General features: G+C 47.1%; 1 protein-coding gene across 3 annotated transcripts in view; it reads left to right on the top strand.

Annotated features, from left to right (window-relative positions):
* ttbk1a (tau tubulin kinase 1a) overlaps positions 1–21,029 on the top strand; it is a 67,061-nt gene that overhangs the window by 35,045 nt on the left and 10,987 nt on the right. For all 3 annotated transcript variants that reach the window (XM_045205563.1, XM_045205562.1, XM_045205561.1), the window contains exons 11-14: positions 422–650; positions 1,010–1,191; positions 1,566–1,900; positions 2,299–2,462. In XM_045205563.1, coding sequence (XP_045061498.1) covers positions 422–650; positions 1,010–1,191; positions 1,566–1,900; positions 2,299–2,462 — 910 coding nt within the window. The remainder of the gene's footprint in view (positions 1–421; positions 651–1,009; positions 1,192–1,565; positions 1,901–2,298; positions 2,463–21,029) is intronic.

Raw genomic sequence — 21,029 nt, 5'->3', positions numbered from 1 at the left:
CACCTCGAGACTACTGCTACACTGCTACACTGCTCATCCAAACCCTTTGAAATGGATGATATTGAATTCTAAACTAGGCTGTAAAAGGCATTTGATATACCAGTTTACAATTAATGTCTCACTGAATAAATAAATATGTAAATAGATGTTTACTGAACATTGAGGGTTGCCTGTAAAAAGTGCATTAAGTAAGTGCATGCATAATTCAGGAAATGCAAAGAAAAAAAAAATAGGAGTAGGGCTGGAACAAAAACCTGCACGCCCAGTGGACATATATTCACATATAGGTGTTATATACATGTGTTATATACATTTATATACATTATTACATACATTATGTACATCATTGGGCCACCGCTGCTCTTAATCAACTGATTTAACCTGAACCCATCCCCCCACTCCCACCCATTTTCTCCCCCAGAGCCCTCAACACCCCGGTGCCCGGAGACCTCCAGAGGGAGAACACGGAGAACGTGCTACAGGACGAGCACCTCAGCGACCAGGAGAACGCCCCTCCGGCCCTGCCCCCTGGTGGGAGCCGCCAGGGGGGCGAGGGCGGAGGAGGTGGCGGTGGCCAGACACCCGCCAGGGGCGAGGGATGGGAGGACACCGACTTCAACCGCAACAAACTCAGGATCAGCCTGGGCAAGGTGGGTAGGGGGGAGGGGGAGGAATGAGGGGAAGGAGAACACAACATTTTACTGTATGGCCTGGTCTCACCACAATGGCCCGTAGATGGATGAATGGCCTTGATGTAGATGTTGTTCTAGCGTAGCTTATACTGTTTGTTGATACAGTATGTTTAGTATGAAAAATATAGGCTGGTTGGCTGGGTAGAGGATGATAGACGGACAGACAGATACACAGACAGAGATAGACATCCAGACAGACGATGTGTACACTAGACAGAAGGCCTACCCTTTGAACTGGTGGTAATAGACACACTTTAGAATGAATTACTGTCTCTCCTTTCCCGTCTCTTCCCCTCCTCTCCCCTCTGTGTCTGCAGGGGGCCCAGGAGGGGGATGAACCCAGCAGAGGGGCCTGTCCCATGTCTCCGTGCCGGGCAGGAGGGGCCCCCGAGTCCCCCAGTGGCCAGGTGCGCTCCCTCCGGTACCGCCGCATCAACAGCCCCGAGTCAGACCGTATGTCGGCCGCTGATGCGAGGGGCATCGACGGCTACTGCCAAAGGTGACCACTACAAACCAGCTATAGTATTAATTACAGACCTGTACTAGCTTTTAGTATAGTAGTATTTAAGTATAGTAGTTAACCAGAAAGTACATTTGTACTAAAATACATTTAGTATTGTACTTAGCTACATTCAAGTCTCTTGGGCGTTCCAGGAAAGTCCCTTTGGTTAGGGTCTGTGAAACTGCTATAAGCCTATATATTGTAGCCCTTCACTTTATAACATGCTTCAATGCTCAATGTGTGTGTTCTTTTGTTTGTGTGTGTGTGCGTTCATTTGTTCGTGCATGCTTGTGTGTCTATGTGCACTTGTACGTTCTCGTGCTTGTACCTGTGTGTGTGTGTGTGTATGTGTACATATCTGTGTGCCACAGTATCAGGTCCCGCATGGACATCCTGGGCTCGCCCTCGCGCCACCTGTACTCGTCCCAACCGGCCATGATGCTGTCTGTGGACGCCGGCCTGCAGCGCGGGCGGCACGGCGAGGGCTCGGTGGCATCCGTGGACCAGGAAGCCCACAGTAACGCCTTTATCAGATCGGTGCCGCTGGCAGAGGAGGAAGACTTTGATAGCAAGGAGTGGGTGATCATCGACAAGGAGACAGAGCTGAGGGACTTCCAGCCCACCACGTCGGGCACCACCGATGAGGAGCCTGAGGAGCTGAGGCCCCTGGAGGAGGGAGAGGAGAGGAGGAGGCTTCGGGGAGGAGGTGTGCCTGGAGGTTTTATGTACATTCAATGATGTGCAATTTCAGTCAGTTCAATTCTGTTCTATTCTATTCAGTTCGACTTTGTTAAGTTCTATTCAGTTCTGTTGTATTCAGTTCTGTTCTATTCTGTACAAGTTGTGTTGACGATGCTGCTCATCTCTCCTCTGACATTAAAATATTGTTTGACGTTTGACTTAAACCGGCAAAAGCTTTTCACACTATTGAGCAGAACCAAACCATTTGTACTGAGCTGACCTGGTTATGCATCCACCACATTTGCTGGAACCGTGCTGAAAAGGACAATGTGAAAATGTAATATTCAAGCCATCACAGTTTGGTTCGGGTTGGCATGATAGTGTGAAAAGGGTACTAGATTCCTAACCAATCCTTTGTTCTAGGGGCGGAGATGGTGGTGCGGCCCAAGACGACCCACACGACCAACAGCAGCCGGGGAATGCTCACGCTCACCGAGGAGGAAGCCTCCAGACGAAGTGGGGGAAGCCCCGCCATGTCGCCCTGTCACTCACTCCCGTCGGGCCGTCCCATTGGACCCCAAAGACCGGTAAGAGACCGGGCCGACCTATCGGTGGAGGGAGGCTTCTCTCCTTGCATGTTCATGGGAGTCGGCTCAGAGCTGGGTCGCCTGCTGCACAGTGCAACTGATCTTTAGATGATATGGATGAGACCCACCTAAGCGGTGGGTGTTGTTGTTGATCTATCCAGATTATGTAAAGATGAGCAGTTCGGTGCCCCCTCTGGTCGGGATGTCCATTAACATGCAGTGCTAAACCTGGGGGTAGGGTTAAGCCTAGGGTTGCAAAATTCTGATAACTCTCCCAAAATTACCAGTTTCTCCAGAAATCTCAGTTGGAAGATTCCCAGATTTCCTGCTTATTTCTTTCTAATTCCAGGAATCTTTCTGGGAAACCTTGGAATTTTGCAACCCTAGAATTTTGCAAGCCAGTGGGAAGTGAATACCTTGGCGGGGAGCAACCATTATTAACGCAGCCATTTTAGTGTCATTCACACTGTCATTGGTGTGACATAGCCTAATGCCAGTGTAAAGAGAGAAAAAGTGCCTTTTTCTGTGTCAGTAGGCCCAAATTGTTCCTTTCCATGGCTTTTGGTTTTAACCATTGTATTTGTAATGCTAAGGTATGAATGGGAGACGTGGCTTGGCTAACTGCGTATACCACCATCAGATCAGATGTAGCATTACATATTATAATTATTGAACAGTTTATGCTTTTTGGGTGAGATGGTGGCATGAGTAGGGTCAATTTGACAGTTTCTTCCCCCCCCAATGTATTTCTACAATATTTTCTCAATAGATTTCTCAATTAGTCCACAAGAGCATTTTCTCATAGTGCAGTTCTGGCAAATGCCCGATGGGCTGGTCCATACACCTGGCAGATTCCTGTTCCCAGTCCGTCCCTGTATTCGGGTTTACATTTGTCAGGGTTGCACTGCATTTGATGCCCTCGTTATGACACACTGACTGATGAAACAAAATATACGCATACATGATGACACATATCCCACCGCTGCCACCAAATGTGATTAAGCTGGCCGTTACCTCATACACAAAATAAAATATGGGGACTGATCAAGTTTTTTTAGGTGAAATATAGAGGAAATTCAGCAATTCTTGGAGAGAAATTGAAGTTGATAAAATGTTTATTTATTGTTAAAACCAGTGCGTTTCAGCCCGTAGCTTCCATAAGGGTTTCAATTCTTTAGGGGTCTTTTAGGTGAGAATGTTCTGTCATTCTCAGTATGAAAACGTGCAATCATACACATATTTTGCCCAACAGTGATATATTTATTTATTTTTTGTCACATGTTACACTTTAAACTCAGAAATACAGTTTTCTAGACAAATATAGTGTCAAGAAACAGGCATTTAAGTATGAACCAAATACACATCCATGAGCATTCCAAAGAGATTCATAAATGCTTTGAGCTTTTGAAAACAATCACTTGTTGGCATATAGCACAGGTGTCAAACATACGGCCCACAGGCCAGATCCGGCCTGCAAGGAGGTCCAATCTGGCCCGCGGGTGGTAATGGAACTACATTTATAAATGTTCTTGACTGTGTCCAGCTCACTAATAATCATCTAATTGAAAGCTAGACAGTCAGGGAGCATCGAAAAGTACCAAAATGATGGATAGAGGACTATGTTTTGAGTTTGACACCCCTGGTTGAATGAAGATCATGATGAGTTGATTATTGGAAACAGGTATGTTAGTGCTAAGTTGGGGAAAACGCCTACACATCCAGTAGCTCCCTAGAGTTGGAGAACCCTGATTACATAACAAACTGTGCATGCTGAAAAGAAAACATAACGTGTGAATGTTTATGCAATGATTATGAACGTGTCATCAATTGCTTACTAAGTGCTACTGTATATGTCTAGTGGGAGGCCCACACACATACTGTAAGGACAGTAACAGTTTTTTTTATTCCCCTGCGCCCAACACTAGAGGGTGCCACAACTCATCCCTGTGCTCAAAACATCCTAACACAGAGCAGAGTATGTACACTATATATACAAATGCATGTGGACACCCCTTCAAATTAGTGGATTTGGCTATTTCAGCCACACCCATTGGTGACAGGTGGATAAAATCGAGCACATAGCCATGCAATCACCATAGACAAACATTGGCAGTAGAATGGCCTTACTGAAGAGCTCAGTGACTTTCAATGTGGCACCGTCATAAGATGCCACCTTTCCAACAAGTCAGTTCGTCAAATTTCTGCCCTGCTAGAGCTGCCCCGGTCAAGTGTAAGTGCTGTTATTGTGAAGTGGAAACGTTTAGGAGCAACAACAGCTCAGCCACGAAGTGGTAGGCCACACAAGCTCACAGAACGGGACCGCCGAGTGCTGAAGTGCGTAGCACGTAAAAATCAACTGTCCTCGGTTGCAACAATCACTACTGAGTTCCAAATTGCCCCTGGAAGCAACGTCACCACAAGAACTGTTCGTTCAGAGCAGCCGCACACAAGCCTAAGATCACCATGCGCAATGCCAAGTATGGGCTGGAGTGGTGTAAAGCTCGCCGCCATTGGACTCTGGAAACACGTTCTCTGGAGTGACGGATCACGCTTCACCATCTGGCAGGCCCCTTAGTTCCAGTGAAGGGAAATCTTAACGCTACAGCATACAATTACTTTCTAGACATTTCTGTGCTTTCAACTCTGTGGCAACAGTTTGTGGAAGGGCTTTTCCTGTTTCAGCATGACAATGCCCCCGTGCACAAAGCGAGGTCCATACAGAAATGGTTTGTCGAGATCGGTGTGGAAGAACTTGACTGGCCTGCACAGAGCCCTGACCTCAACCCCATCGAACACCTTTGGGATGAATTGGAACGCCAAACTGCCAGCCAGGCCTAATCGCCCAACATCAGTGCCTGACCTCACTAATGCTCTTGTGGCTGAATGGAGGCAAGTCCCTGCAGCAATGTTCCAACATCTAGTGGAAAGCCTTCCCAGAAGAGTGGAGGCTGTTATAGCAGCAAAGGGGGGACCAACTTCATATTAATGCCCATGATTTTGGAATGAGATGTCCACATACTTTTGGTAATGTAGTGTATTTCTCTATGAGTTTAGGGTGAGAAATAACTCCCAGATCATTTGAAAGGTTTGAACAGAAAATGTGATCCAGCTCATATGAATGAAACAATGGTGCTCAATGATAAAGCACAACAGAATAAAAGGACCTGACTAACAAGAATGTCAGTCATTAGTCACTGAGATGTGGTTTCAAATCCAGTTAGTTCAGATTATGCAATTGATTAATTGAAAGGTCCTTTATTGAAACAATAGTGTAGTTGGGTCGTTCCACAAAATATATTGTGCACCAATATTGGATTTTAAAAGCCTTTTATAGAGCAAAAACCAAGCCATTAGGTTGAAGGAATTGTCCTTAGAGCTCCAAGACAGGATTGTGTCGAGGCACAGATCTGGGGATGGGTACCAAAAAATGTCTGCAGCATTGAAGGTCCCCAAGAACACAGTGGCCTCCATCATTCTTAAATGGAAGAAGTTTGGAACCACCAAGACTCTTCCTAGAGCTGGCCGCCTGGCCTTGGTCAGGGAGGTGACCAAGAACCCGATAGTCACTCTCACAGAGCTCTAGAGTTCCTCTGTGGAGATGGGAGAACCTTCCAGAAGGACAACCATCTCTGCAGCACCACCATTCAAGCCTTTATGGTAGAGTGGCTAGACGGAAGCCACTCCTCAGTAAAAGGCACATGACAGCCCACTTGGAGCTTGCCAAAAGGCACCTAAAGACTCTCTGGTCTGATGTAACCAAGATTGAACACTTTGACCTGAATGCCAAGCGTCACGTCTGGAGGAAAACTGGCACCATCCCTACAGTGAAGCATGGTGGTGGCAGCATCATGCTGTGGGGATGTTTTTCAGCGGCAGGGACTGGGAAACTAGTCAGGATCAAGGGAAAGATGAACGGAGCAAAGTACAGAGAGATCCTTGATGAAAACCTGCTCCAGAGCACTCAGGACGTCAGACTGGGGAGAAGGTTCACCTTCAAACATGATAATGACCCTTAGCACACAGCCAAGACAACGCAGGAGTGGCTTCGGGACAAGTCTCTGAATGTCCTTGAGTGGTCCAGCCAGAGCCCGGACTTGAACCCGATCTAACATCTCTGGAGAGACCTGAAAATATCTGTGCAGCGACGCTCCCCATCCAACCCGACAAAGCTTCAGAGGATCTGCAGAGAAGAATGGGAGAAACTCCCCAAATACAGTTGTGCCACGCACCTGTATTTTTTTTGTTACTTTTTACCCCCCTTTCTCCCTAATTTCGTGATATCCAGTTGGTAGTTACTGTCTTGTCCCATCGCTGCAACTCCCGTACGGAACCTCCGAAACGCGACCCCACCAAGCCGCACTGCTTCTTGACATAATGCTCACTTAACCCGGAAGCCAGCCGCATCAACACCGTACAGCTCAAAATCAAATCAAATCAAATCAAATTTTATTGGTCACATGCGCCGAATACAACAGGTGCAGACATTACAGTGAAATGCTTACTTACAGCCCTTAACCAACAGTGCATTTATTTTAAACAAAAAAAGTAAGAATAAAACAACAACAAAAAAAGTGTTGAGAAAAAAAGAGCAGAAGTAAAATAAAGTGACAGTAGGGAGGCTATATATACAGGGGGGTACCGTTGCAGAGTCAATGTGCGGGGGCACCGGCTAGTTGAGGTAGTTGAGGTAATATGTACATGTGGGTAGAGTTAAAGTGACTATGCATAAATACTTAACAGAGTAGCAGCAGCGTAAAAAGGATGGGGTGGGGGGGCAGTGCAAATAGTCCGGGTAGCCATGATTAGCTGTTCAGGAGTCTTATGGCTTGGGGGTAGAAGCTGTTGAGAAGTCTTTTGGACCTAGACTTGGCACTCCGGTACCGCTTGCCGTGCGGTAGCAGAGAGAATAGTCTATGACTAGGGTGGCTGGCGACTGAAGTCAGCGTGAATGCTCCCGGCTGCCACAAGGCGTCGCTAGGGCGCGATGGGACAAGGACATCCCAGCTGGCCAAATGCTCTCATAACCTGGACGACGCTGGGCCAATTATGCGCCGCCTCTTGGGTCTCCCGGTCGAGGCCGGCTGCGACACAGCCCGGGATCGAACATGGATCTGTAGTGACGCCTTTAGCACTGCTCAGTTTTTTATTTTTAATAAATTAGCAAAAATGTCTAAAAAACTGTTTTTGCTTTGTCATTATGGGGTATTGTGTGTAGATCGATGACGTGGAAAAAAACGATTTAATACATTTTAGAGTAAGGCTCTTTTTTATTAAGTTGAACATTACAAATTTGGTTTTCTGGTTAAAGCGCATCTTTGTCATGGTGACATCAACAACCCTGGGAAAAATGCAGCCTATTTAGGTTTTGTTGAACCAACATCAGATTACAACCAGATGTAAAAATGTAATAAAGACCTGACCATAATGTCTCAAAAGACTTTAGTCTGATGTCTTTTCAACCAATTATACCCACTGCAATCTCTTCAATTGGAATAAAAAGACATCAACTAGCTCAGATCATATCAAACCTGATTTAAAGCTAATTTCCTGCAATTCTACACATTTTGCCATGGGGCAGACAGAAACATTTGCAGTTTTATAACAAATGTAATTATATTCTATACATTTTGCCATGAGGCTGAGAGAACATTTTCCAGTTTTAAAGGTAATTTTCTGCAATTCTACACATTTTGCCATGGTTTAGGATGTGTTTATATACTATCTGGGGGGGGGGGCTGACATCCAGGGGGCCCCCAACTGACGTGTTCATAAAATGCTATTTGGGGGGCCCCAACCGACGTGTTCATATGTTTTTTTTTTGGGGGGCCTGGATGCCCGTTCGGTAATCCGGCCCTGGGAAAGGCACCATCATTTGGTTGTTATCTGGTCAGATGATTTCAACTATTTAAAGACATTAAAAAGATGTCTAAAAACATTTATAATCAGAACACAACTTAACGTCAACCAGTTTTTCCCACTGGCTTAGATTACAATTTAATATTGTTGACCTTGTTGCCCTGCCTAAAAACCTTTGAACAAGAAATCTTACAGATTGTTTCATTAATACACATTACCCACCATCCATGTACCACTAGGGTCCTTTAGCACTGCATCAATTAGAAACAAGTCCTGAAGCACTCTTGTATTATGCAGGTCTGCGTACCATCTGATCAAGTTTACATTCCATGTCTATTTAACCTTCAACAGGTTTTGTATGTGTCTTTTTCTGACTGTTACAGTATTTCCATGAAATATTTTAAAGAATATGTTTTGCACAGGAGTTTGGTACAAATAAAAACCTGCATACACAAGGGTTCCTTCAAAACCACAAGGCCAGTTCACCCATTCCCTGTGCCAATTGTATTTCCTTGTCATGGATTACTGTAAAAGAAAACAAAAATGTTGATTTTCTTACCTCACCAATCACGTTTTCCAGCCTTATTTGTGATTTCACCGCAAGTGCCTAGTACGGCAGGCCTCGCTATCGCAAACATGATCAAGGACCCTCGTTTTATTTGCCTTGCGACCTCTTCCTTGACATAACTGATGCATTTGCTCAACCTATCACTTAAAAGTACAGTATGTCAAGTTGCACTCACCTGAGGAGAAAAGCGAGGGGTGCCATGGGAACAACAAGCGAAGAAATAAAGTGGTGTTTTGGGGTAAGCACAGTTTAGGATAGTCCTTACTTCTGTTGTTTTTTTCTTAATTAGTTTCTGTTCCGAACTCCTTTTTTTGTTGAGCCATATTTATCCCATTTTTCTTCGTCGTGTGTTTGTGTTTCGTGTGCTTGATGACACCATCTATATTTTGTGTTATTCATTTAGCATTTTCCAATGGTGTAATGAACTTTGATCGTGTCCAGGCATTTTCCCAGGTTCAATGTGTTTACATATTAGAAGAACATGTGCAGTACTTGTATGTTTTTTAACGGTATTGTTGGGGAATGTGTGCACTGTGCCTCGATTATGAGATAGACGGAAACCTAGTGTCATTTGCTTCCAATCTGGCAACCCACTTAAGTGTTTTGTAGAATACTGTCTTCTATCATTTTAACATACTGTAACGCCTCTGCTGTAATGGCAACCCTAGCTACAACCATAGAGAGTCTTCCTCTCCCTGTTTCTCTCTGGACTACATCAGAGAACCCTTATAGCATGCACACAGGGAAGGAGAGATGTATGACAAGATATGTTCCAATACTCTATATGGATCCCTTTCCTTGTCTCCTTCTTTTCCCTCTTATCAACTGACCTGAAAGGTACTGGATAGTTGAGAGCCCAAGCCTATAACTCTCAACTATATAATCCTTTTAGATCACTGGTGAGGAAGGGTAAGAAGAGAAGGAAATGAAGCCGTTTCAGTAGTATTGGGACGTGGTCCAATACTAGTCTATAGTCTGTTAGCATGACCTGGTTGTCCCTCCCCCCTTCCATCCTAATGCCCCTCCTTCTGTTTTCTGATTGGTCTCTTCTGCAGCTGGAGGATGACAGGCACCACCCGAGGCCCAATCAGCTGCGGAGGCTGGCCTCCTACGTCTTCTCATCATCCACGCTGGAGACGGAGCAGTACCCGCACCCCGGAGGGTCCTTCATCCAGCGGAGCCGCTCGGCCGAGAGCAGCCCCGCCCACATGAACGCTTCCACGCACAGGCGCCACGCTCCCCTGCAGTGCCCGGGCAGCCCGCGGAGCAGGCACTCGGTCCTGAACGTGTCACGCACGCAAATCCAGCAATTGCTGGCCAAGCTCATGAATAAGAACGCGAGCTGAGGGAGGGGCACTCTGCATGCTAAAATGCATTAGCGTATACTCGTACACACCCATTATGTACATACACAGGGACATACTCATGTACACACACGCAGTTTGTAACCCAAAGAGCCATATTTTGGCGGGTTGTTTAGAACACAAACACATGCACGCTTGCACACACATACACACGTTCTCTCTTTCAGACACACGCAAACATGCTGAACTAAAACACATAGTTCAAACAACTCACTTTAATGTAACTCACTTTTAAAAAGTGAATAGGAAGAGAAGAAAGGTGCTGACGGCAAAACATTTTTCACGCAGTAAACTCTTTAAAGCCTGCTCCTTGCAAAGTCAGAGTTGCACGTGCCACAAAAATGTACACAATTTGAGTAAAAACTGGTGGAAGTGTAAACTTGAGGTTTCTTCATCATTTAATGGTGCCGTGAGGAGGAGGAGTCACAAAAGTCAACTACATTGCGTTCTTCTTTTTCCATTCATGCTGAAGGCTTGAGGGATTGTCGTCGAATGCAGGTCATGTCGGCGATGCGTACGTAAAGGAATTCAGTAACGCTTTCGGTAACACTTTACTTAAAGGGGCAATCTGTAGTTCAAACAATAACAAGGTGGAGACCCCACCACTGTTTTGGTAAACAGCTGAGGGATGGGGATGGAGAACTATTCTTGAATTCATAGACAGAGCTATGGATGCAAGGAATGAAGATCCATGATATACAACTTTTTTTGATGCCGTTTAACAATTACATTGTTTACAAACAATGGAGTAAACCAAGCTTATATTTTGGCTTCTGATGGGTTACGACAGTTGAGCTAAGCTCATGAGGCATTTCTAAGTTATATTCTTTAAGAATCAATGGGTATATATTAAAATGGATGTACCAATCGCAGATTGCCACGGGTATAATGCATTATGATGAGGTTATAACCCAATGTAAGTCATTATAAAGGCTCATACATGCATATAACAAGTAATACATCTTTATACCTGCAAGCGTTAAGTTAAGTGTTACCACACTTTCCTTAAATAATATTTCCTCATATCACTGTCATGATAATGACATACAGATGTCATAAGCAGTTACGGCCTCTAATGATAGCTGACTTTAAGCAGTCGTAACAGAAACTGTGACTTAGGTACATGCTAGGCCAGCTACTTTATCAATGATGTCATAACAATGTAGAGTCATAAGTTATCCTTATCATGCTCCTGACACTGTTACGAGGGTCTTGTGACAGAGCATTAGAATTCAATTATTCCCCAGAGCAGGCATGTGATGCTGGGGTGCTACTATCAGTGCTCTGCAGTCTTCACGCTGATCTTGTATAGCTTGGTCCCAGATCTGTTTGTGCCGTCTTGCCAACACTTACGGTCATTGTCACGTCCATAACCATAACAATGACCATAGGAGTTGGCAAGACAGCATAAACAGATCTGGGACCAGGCTAGTTCTTGTGGAGTGTAAACAGAAATCTTTCAGCATCTGTATGTTTATCGCACAGAGCGCTTTTCTATATGTCTTATCTTGCTTTTGGTGTACTTTCTAGAGGTGATATTTGTGTGTCGGTTTGCTTGCATCTCCGTCCTTTCCATGCGTTGAAATACTGGAGCAATGGATTAGGCAGGCCTCTGAAGGGTGAGGATTTTAGGTGTGGGTTATCGTGGTTGACTTCAATGTACTGTACAGATGTACGATCTTAATTTGATGACTCTTTTGTTGCTGAGAATTTAAACTTGTAATGTATTTGAGTTTTTAATAAGGCTTTGAAATATCTGACTTGAACGCTCTAACAAAAAATGTATCAACCCCTACAAAAATGTCCATTAATTATAATACACATAATAATTCACATGTCCTGTTGCTGTAGGATTATTTTCATGCTGTAGCAAACTGGCTAAAATTAAGATCATACAGTGGGGAACAAAAAGTATTTAGTCAGCCACCAATTGTGCAAGTTCTCCCACTTAAAAAGATGAGAGAGGCCTGTAATTTTCATCATAGGTACACGTCAACTATGACAGACAAATTGAGGGAAAAAAATCCAGAAAATCACATTGTAGGATTTTTAATGAATTTATTTGCAAATTATGGTGGAAAATAAGTATTTGGTCACCTACAAACAAGCAAGATTTCTGGCTCTCACAGACCTGTAACTTCTTCTTTAAGAGGCTCCTCTGTCCTCCACTCGTTACCTGTATTAATGGCACCTGTTTGAACTTTTTATCAGTATAAAAGACACCTGTCCACAACCTCAAACAGTCATACTCCAAACTCCACTATGGCCAAGACCAAAGAGCTGTCAAAGGACACCAGAAACAAAATTGTAGACCTGCACCAGGCTGGGAAGACTGAATCTGCAATAGGTAAGCAGCTTGGTTTGAAGAAATCAACTGTGGGAGCAATTATTAGGAAATGGAAGACATACAAGACCACTGATAATCTCCCTCGATCTGGGGCTCCACGCAAGATCTCACCCCGTGGGGTCAAAATGATCACAAGAACGGTGAGCAAAAATCCCAGAACCACACGGGGGGACCTAGTGAATGACCTGCAGAGAGCTGGAACCAAAGAAACAAAGCCTACCATCAGTAACACACTACGCCGCCAGGGACTCAAATCCTGCAGTGCCAGACGTGTCCCCCTGCTTAAGCCAGTACATGTCCAGGCCCGTCTGAAGTTTGCTAGAGTGCATTTGGATGATCCAGAAGAGGATTGGGAGAATGTCATATGGTCAGATGAAACCAAAATAGAACTTTTTGGTCAAAACTCAACTCGTCGTGTTTGGAGGACAAAGAATGCTGAGTTGCATCCAAAGAACACCATACCTACTGTGAAGCATGGGGGTGGAAACATCATGCTTTGGGGCTGTTTTTCTGCAAAGGGACCAGGACGACTGATCCGTGTAAAGGAAAGAATAAATGGGGCCATGTATCGTGAGATTTTGAGTGAAAACCTCCTTCCATCAGCAAGGGCATTGAAGATGAAACGTGGCTGGGTCTTTCAGCATGACAATGATCCCGAACACACCGCCCGGGCAACGAAGGAGTGGCTTCGTAAGAAGCATTTCAAGGTCCTGGAGTGGCCTAGCCAGTCTCCAGATCTCAACCCCATAGAAAATCTTTGGAGGGAGTTGAAAGTCCGTGTTGCCCAGCGACAGCCCCAAAACATCACTGCTCTAGAGGAGATCTGCATGGAGGAATGGGCCAAAATACCAGCAATAGTGTGTGAAAACCTTGTGAAGACTTACAGAAAACGTTTTACCTGTGTCATTGCCAACAAAGGGTATATAACAAAGTATTGAGAAACTTTTGTTATTGACCAAATACTTATTTTCCACCATAATTTGCAAATAAATTCATAAAAAATCCTACAATGTGATTTTCTGGAAAAAAAATTCTCATTTTGTCTGTCATAGTTGACGTGTACCTATGATGAAAATTACAGGCCTCTCTCATCTTTTTAAGTGGGAGAACTTGCACAATTGGTGGCTGACTAAATACTTTTTTCCCCCACTGTACATCTGTACTGTATTTCCGTTATGGCTACTGTGACCACAATGGAGTCTTGAACTATAGAAATTATAGGCAGTATCAATTGTCCCATACAGATAGCTTTAGTATAATTCTATATGGTTCTCTTTGGCTTGAGGTATTGCAAATGAAATAACACTTACTGTACCAGTGTCCAAATCATGTTGTTATAACATGTCGTGACAGTTTATGACAACTTACTGTTGCCACAGTAACATGATTCAAATGGTATGATGCAGGAAATGGTGAAACCTACTCTCAAATAACTGTACTTAATTCAGTTACGTGACATAGCATTTAATGACATGTGCTACACTACATGAACAATAGTATGTGGACACCTGCTCGTCGAACATCTCATTCCAAAATCATGTGCATTAATATGGAGTTGGTCCCCCCTTTGCTGCTATAACAGCCTCCACTCTTCTGGGAAGGCTTTCAACTAGATGTTGGAACATTGCTTCCATCCAGCCACAAGAGCATTAGTGAGGTCGGGCACTGATGTTGGGCGATTAGGCCTGGCTGGCAGTCAGTGTTCCAATTCATCCCAAAGGTGTTTGATGGGGTTGAGGTCAGGGCTCTGTGCAGGCCAGTCAAGTTCTTCCACACCGATTTCAACAAAACATTTCTGTATGGACCTCGCTTTGTGCACAGGGGCATTGTCATGTTGAAACAGGAAAGGGCCTTCCGCAAACTGTTGCCACAAAGTTGGAAGCACAGAATCGTCTAGAATATAATTGTATGCTGTAGCGTTAAGATTTCCCTTCACTGGAACTGTCAGCTTCCTGCCTCCTGTTTGTCTCCGGGCCTCTAGAGGTCATCTGTGTTCCCCTCTGCCTTAGTTCTTCCTCGTGTGTGTCAGCTTCCTGCCTCCTGTTTGTCTCCGGGCCTCTAGAGGTCATCTGTGTTCCCCTCTGCCTTAGTTCTTCCTCATGTGTCCTAATTAGCTTGATCCAGGTCACCTGTGCCTTGTTTCCCCTTGTGTATTTTAGCTGTGTGTTTTCCCCTTGTTTCTCACTTGGTTATTGCGTCCTGACTATGTGTCTCCTGCTTTGTCCCACCGTGTCTGTCCTAGTAAGTTGTTCAAAGTTATCTTTAGTTTGTTTTTCTCCCCTCGTGGAGTTGTTTTGTTTTGCCTCCTGTTTTGGAACATTAAATCTACTTGCCTGAGTATTGCCTTGGGTGTTTCATTTGGGTCCTACAACACCTCCTCTGTGGCTAAGGGTAGTACCCCCAGCTCTCCACATCTGAGACCGGAGTTTCTAGCCCGGCTTGTGACAGAATAACCAAGTCAATCATGGACCCAGAAACACTCAGTTCCCCGGACCTGTTGGCGGTGATCACTCGACATGAGGCTTCTTTCCAGCGCCATGAAGCCGTTCTCAGCCGACAAGAGGAGCTGATGGCTAGTCATTCTCAACTCCTGGCCGAAATGATGAGTTCCCTCCGCCAGCTCTTTGAACGCCTCCCTGGTCCTCTCCCTTCCCCCAGGTCACCCCCCAGTGACGACAGGTCGTCTCGGTTGGCGGCGCCCCGACTACCACCTCCCAAGCCCTTTTCTGGGGATCCAAGCTCTTGCCAGGGTTTCCCTCACCCAATGCTCCCTCACCTTCGAGCTCCAACCCTCAAGTTTTCCCACAGACCGTTCCAAGATTGCCTACATCATTACCCTTCTTTCAGACAAGGCGCTCGCCTGGGCTTCTGCGGTGTGGCAGTCCCAGGAGGCCTGTTGTGACTCCCACGCTGCATTTGTAGAAGAGTTCAAGCGGGTGTTCGATCATCCTGTCAGTGGGCGGGAGGCTTCCAAGCGCCTACTGTCTCTCCGTCAGGGGCCCCGAAGCACGGCAGATTTTGCCATTGATTTCCGGACCATAGCAGCAAGGAGCGGATGGAATGATGAAGCGCTGAGGGTCTGCTTTCAGGGAGGGTTATCTGAGCCCCTTCAAGATGAGTTAGCCACCCGAGAACCAGCTGGTGATCTCGAGTCCCTCATAGCCTTGGCCATCCGCCTGGACAATCGTCTAAGAGAGCGGAGAACGGCTCGCCGTCAGGTGTCTCATTCCCAAGTTCCTCTGAGCAGCTCTGTTTCTCCTGTTTGGACTCCGTCATTCAGAGCTTCCCCGGCTCCTGAACTGCTCCAGGATTCCCCGGAGAGCATGCAGTTAGGCCGTTCCAGGCTTTCTCCCAACGAAAGGGAACGTCGCATGAGGGAACGTCGGTGCCTCTACTGCGGGGTTGCCGGCCACTAACGCTGTCCTGGCTATTCCAGCCACTCTGTCCTGGGGGGGCCACCAGCATCGGGTCCAGGCTATGATCGATTCCGGTGCCGCAGGTGATTTCCTGGATGTAACCTTGGCTAAGGAACTTAAGATCCCTACCCAACTACTTCCTCAACCCCAGGCAGTTACAGCCTTAGATGGCAGACCTCTGGAACCAGGAAAGGTTACCGAGGCGACTCAGTCCCTGCGACTTACCATCTCTCAACACCAGCAGGAGGAGACCTTCTATCTCATTGACTCTCCCGAGTATCCTATTATCCTGGGTCACCCTTGGCTATGCAGACATAATCCCCAGATCGACTGGCCTACGGGCACCATTCTTAGCTGGGGTCCCGCCTGCCAACTCACCTGCATGCTACAGAGTCCCTCAGCCCCTAGTACCCAGTTTCAAGAGTCTGTTGACGTCTCCCGAGTCCCCAGTGTTTACCATCGGTTCAAGGCAGTGTTCAGCAAGGCCCGGGCTACTTCCTTACCGCCTCATCGCACGTATGACTGTGCCATTGATCTACTCCCTGGGTGCTGCCCTCCTAGAGGTCGGATCTTTTCCTTGTCCTCCCCGAGCACGCAGCTATGGACACCTACATTAAGGAGTCCTTGGCAGCCGGCCTCATCTATGCCTCTACTTCCCCGGCTGGGGCGGGCTTCTTTTTGTTGAAAAGAAAGACGGGGGTCTTAGGCCTTGTATTGATTACCGGGGACTCAACAAGATCACGGTTCGGAATCGATACCCCCCTTCCTCTCATGGCCACTGCTTTTGAGCTGCTTCAAGGGGCTTCCATTTTTACTAAGCTGGATCTCCGCAATGCTTACCATCTCGTGCGGATCCGGCAAGGAGACGAATGGAAGACGGCGTTCAACACGCCCACGGGGCACTATGAATATCGGGTGATGCCGTTCGGGCTCACCAATGCCCCCGCAGTATTCCAAGCCCTGATTAATGATGTTCTCCGGGATATGCTTAATCTGTTCGTCTTCGTGTACCTGGACGATATCCTCATCTTCTCGAGGTCACTGAAGGAGCATGAGGGGCATGTTAGCAGGGTTCTCCAGAGGCTCCTTGACAATCACCTCTACGTTAAGCCTGAGAAGTGTGAATTTCATGTTTCTCAGACTCAGTTTCTCGGGTTTATTGTCACTCCCGGGCACCTAGAGATGGATCCCAAGAAGGTCAAGGCGGTCCACGATTGGCCCACACCTGCCACGGTCAAGGAGGTTCAACGGTTCATTGGCTTTTCTAACTTCTATCGGAAGTTCATTAAGAATTTCAGCTCGGTGGTAGCCCCTTGACGACGCTTACCAAGGGAGGAGGGACCAAGATTCACTGGGGTCCGGAAGCAGCAGGGGCCTTCGAGGATCTCAAGCGCCGCTTCACGTCTGCTCCGATTCTGGTGACCCCTGACCCAGAGAGACCTTTCGTGGTGGAGGTGGACGCCTCAGAGGTGGGGGGTGGGAGCCGTCCTGTCACAGAGGGGTGCGGATGGGAGATTACACCCTTGTGCCTTCATGTCTCGCCGCCTGTCTGAGGCCGAGCGCAACTACCACGTGGGGGATCTAGAGTTGCTTGCGGTAAAACTGGCATTGGAAGAGTGGCGCCATTGGCTTGAGGGGGCTCAGCACCCTTTCCAGGTTCTCACAGACCACAAGAACCTGGAATATCTCCAACAGGCTAAGCGGATGAACCCTCGGCAAGCACGATGGTCCCTTTTCTTTAATCGATTCCAGTTCCTCCTGACTTACCGACCTGGCACCAAGAACGTCAAGCCGGATGCTCTGTCTCGAGTCTATTCTCCCGAGTTACAAGAGAAGCCCTTGGCATCGATTATTCCGAGGTCTAGGATCGTCGCACCTCTTCAGTGGGAACTAGAAAGAGGGGTACGAGAAGCTCTTGTCCAGGAGCCCGATCCAGGCGGTGGTCCTGCCGGTCGCCTGTACGTTCCTCTCTCTGTTCGGGGCCGCGTCTTGCAGTGGGGTCATGAGTCGCCCTTGACATGCCATCCAGGCAGTGCTCGCACACTGGAGTTCCTCCGACGGGCGGTTTTGGTGGCCGTCCATCAAGAAGGACGTGCAGGTCTATGTTGAGGCCTGCCCTGTGTGCAACCAGGGAAAGTCGACACGCCAGCGACCCCAGGGACTGCTCCATCCCTTACCTGTTCCTCGAAGGCCATGGTCACACCTTTCTCTGGACTTTGTTACGGGACTTCCTCTATCCCAGGGCAACACCGTCATCCTAGTGGTGGTAGACCGGTTCTCTAAGGCTGCCCGGTTTATTCCCCTGCCCAAGCTGCCCTCGGCTAAGGAGACTGCTGAGCTCCTCATGAACCATGTCTTCCGGATATTTGGTATTCCCCTGGACGTGGCCTCTGACCGAGGTCCCCAATTCTCGTCCCGGTTTTGGGGGGCCTTCTGCAGGCTTGTTGGGGCCACAGCCAGCCTATCGTCGGGGTTCCATCCAGAGTCTAATGGCCAAACGGAACGGATTAATCAGGATCTGGAGACCACCCTGCGGTGTATGGCGGCCAGTAATCCCACGTCTTGGGCCACCTATATCATTTGGGCTGAATATGCCCACAACACCCTCCAGTCCTCAGCCACCGGATTGTCCCCCTTCGAATGCCAGTTCGGTTACAACCCTCCATTGTTTCCAGAGGAGGAGGCGCAAGTTGGTGTTCCCTCGGCCCAGCGCTTTGTCCAACGCTGTAGGCGGACCTGGAAGAAGGCCAGGCGTGCCCTCCTTCGGACCTCCCAGAGATACCAAAGTCAGGCTAATCGCCACCGCCGGACGGCCCCTAGTTTCCGAGCTGGTCAGAGAGTTTGGTTGGCCACTAAGAACCTGCCCCCTCCGGGTCGAATCCAGGAAGCTTTCCCCAGAGATACATCGGGCCTTTCCGCATTGCTAGAAAGGTTAACCCTGTGTCGTATCGTTTGGTTCTCCCTCGCTCCCTTAGAGTTAACCCCCACTTTCCATGTTTCACTCCTTAAACCTGTCTTGTCTTCTCCCTTTGCCCCCCCACGCAGACCCCCGCCACCTCCCAGGATCATTGACGGCCAGCCAGCCTACACAGTCCGCCGGATACTGGACTCCCGGAGGGTCCAGAACTCTCTGCAGTATCTGGTGGACTGGGAGGGCTACGGGCCGGAGGAGCGCTCCTGGGTTCCAGCCAGGGACATCCTGGACCCAGGTTTGATCCGAGATTTTCGCACCCTGGGGCCAGGGTGTTCTGGAAGGAACGTCAGGAGTCGTTCCTAGAGGAGGGGGTCCTGTCAGCTTCCTGCCTCCTGTTTGTCTCCGGGCCTCTAGAGGTCATCTGTGTTCCCCTCTGCCTTAGTTCTTCCTCGTGTGTGTCAGCTTCCTGCCTCCTGTTTGTCTCCGGGCCTCTAGAGGTCATCTGTGTTCCCCCTCTGCCTTAGTTCTTCCTCATGTGTCCTAATTAGCTTGATCCAGGTCACCTGTGCCTTGTTTCCCCCTTGTGTATTTTAGCTGTGTGTTTTCCCCTTGTTTCTCACTTGGTTATTGCGTCCTGACTATGTGTCTCCTGCTTTGTCCCACCGTGTCTGTCCTAGTAAGTTGTTCAAAGTTATCTTTAGTTTGTTTTTCTCCCCTCGTGGAGTTGTTTTGTTTTGCCTCCTGTTTTGGAACATTAAATCTACTTGCCTGGAGTATTGCCTTGGGTGTTTCATTTGGGTCCTACAACACCTCCTCTGTGGCTAAGGGGTAGTACCCCCAGCTCTCCACATCTGAGACCGGAGTTTCTAGCCCGGCTTGTGACAGGAACTAAGGGGCTTAGTCCAAACCATGAAAAACCGACCCAGGCCATTATTCCTCCTCCACCAAATTTTACAGTTGGCACTATACATACGGGCAGGTAGCGTTCTCCTGGCATCCGCCAAACCCATATTTGTCCGTCGGACTGCCAGATGGTGAAGTGTGATTCATCACTCCAGAAAACGCGTTTCCAGAGTCCAATGGCGGCGAGCATTACACCGCTCCAGCTGTCGCTTGGCATTGTGCATGGTGATCTTAGGCTTGTGTGCGGCTGCTCAGCCATGGAACCCCATTTCATTAAGCTCCCAACGAACAGTTATTGTGCTGACGTTGCTTCCAGCTTCAGTTTCCAGCTTCAGCTCACCCTAATAGTTATTTCACAGTTGTCTGAAGTTCGTTTGATCGTAATGTGAAATCACATCACTGTCTGGAATCGGTAGCAAAGCTGCTATGTGTGAATGTTGACGGAGGAAAACTTGCACGTATCAAGTTCTACCCAGAGAGACTGTGTATTTTCCTGCTTGAGATAGAAGTTGCCTCTAACCACAGATCTAGGATAAGATCACCCAATCCTGAATTAACCATAAGGAGGGTAGACCCTGGACCAGTGGTTAGGGTGGACTTCTGCTAAACTAGAGGAGCTGTGGTGTCAGACAGGTATTATGCAAACAGCTATGTTTTATGAATTGAAATCTGGTTCCAAAGTATTTCAGGCACTTACAGTGCATGTAAGATTCATCTCTTTTTAAAATGGCAATCACCCTGCCACTTGTTTTGTAAAACAGCTGAAGCTATCATGAAGCAAAATATTCTGGTTCCAAAGTATTTAAGGCACTTCTAGTTTAAGCTCCATAGAATGACATCTCTGCCATTGCATTGGCTCAGCTCTTCAACTCCCTCATTGTTATAGATAGATAATGCCAGGGTTTGGATTGCACTGGGGGGCTTTGCGTTATCTATCTTCCAGCAGAATAGCATAACCATTCATTCGAATGGCATAACCATTCATCCAAGTAGCCAAAGTTAGCCAAAAATGCCATTGGAATTCTGTGGGTTTTGGTGTGTATTTTTGCAGTGAAGTGAGCTACATACTGTATATCAGGATCGACTGTTGTATGTGGCAGTATATTTGTGTAGATAAGTCATCAACATATACAGTATTGGCGCTTCTTTCTCCATTGTTGTCCCTTGAGTACTGTACCTCACTGTTGCACTTTATAAAG

The sequence above is a fragment of the Coregonus clupeaformis genome, chromosome 20, assembly GCF_020615455.1.
Source record: "Coregonus clupeaformis isolate EN_2021a chromosome 20, ASM2061545v1, whole genome shotgun sequence".
Lineage (NCBI taxonomy): Eukaryota > Metazoa > Chordata > Actinopteri > Salmoniformes > Salmonidae > Coregonus > Coregonus clupeaformis.
This window is presented reverse-complemented; position numbering and strand designations above follow the sequence as displayed.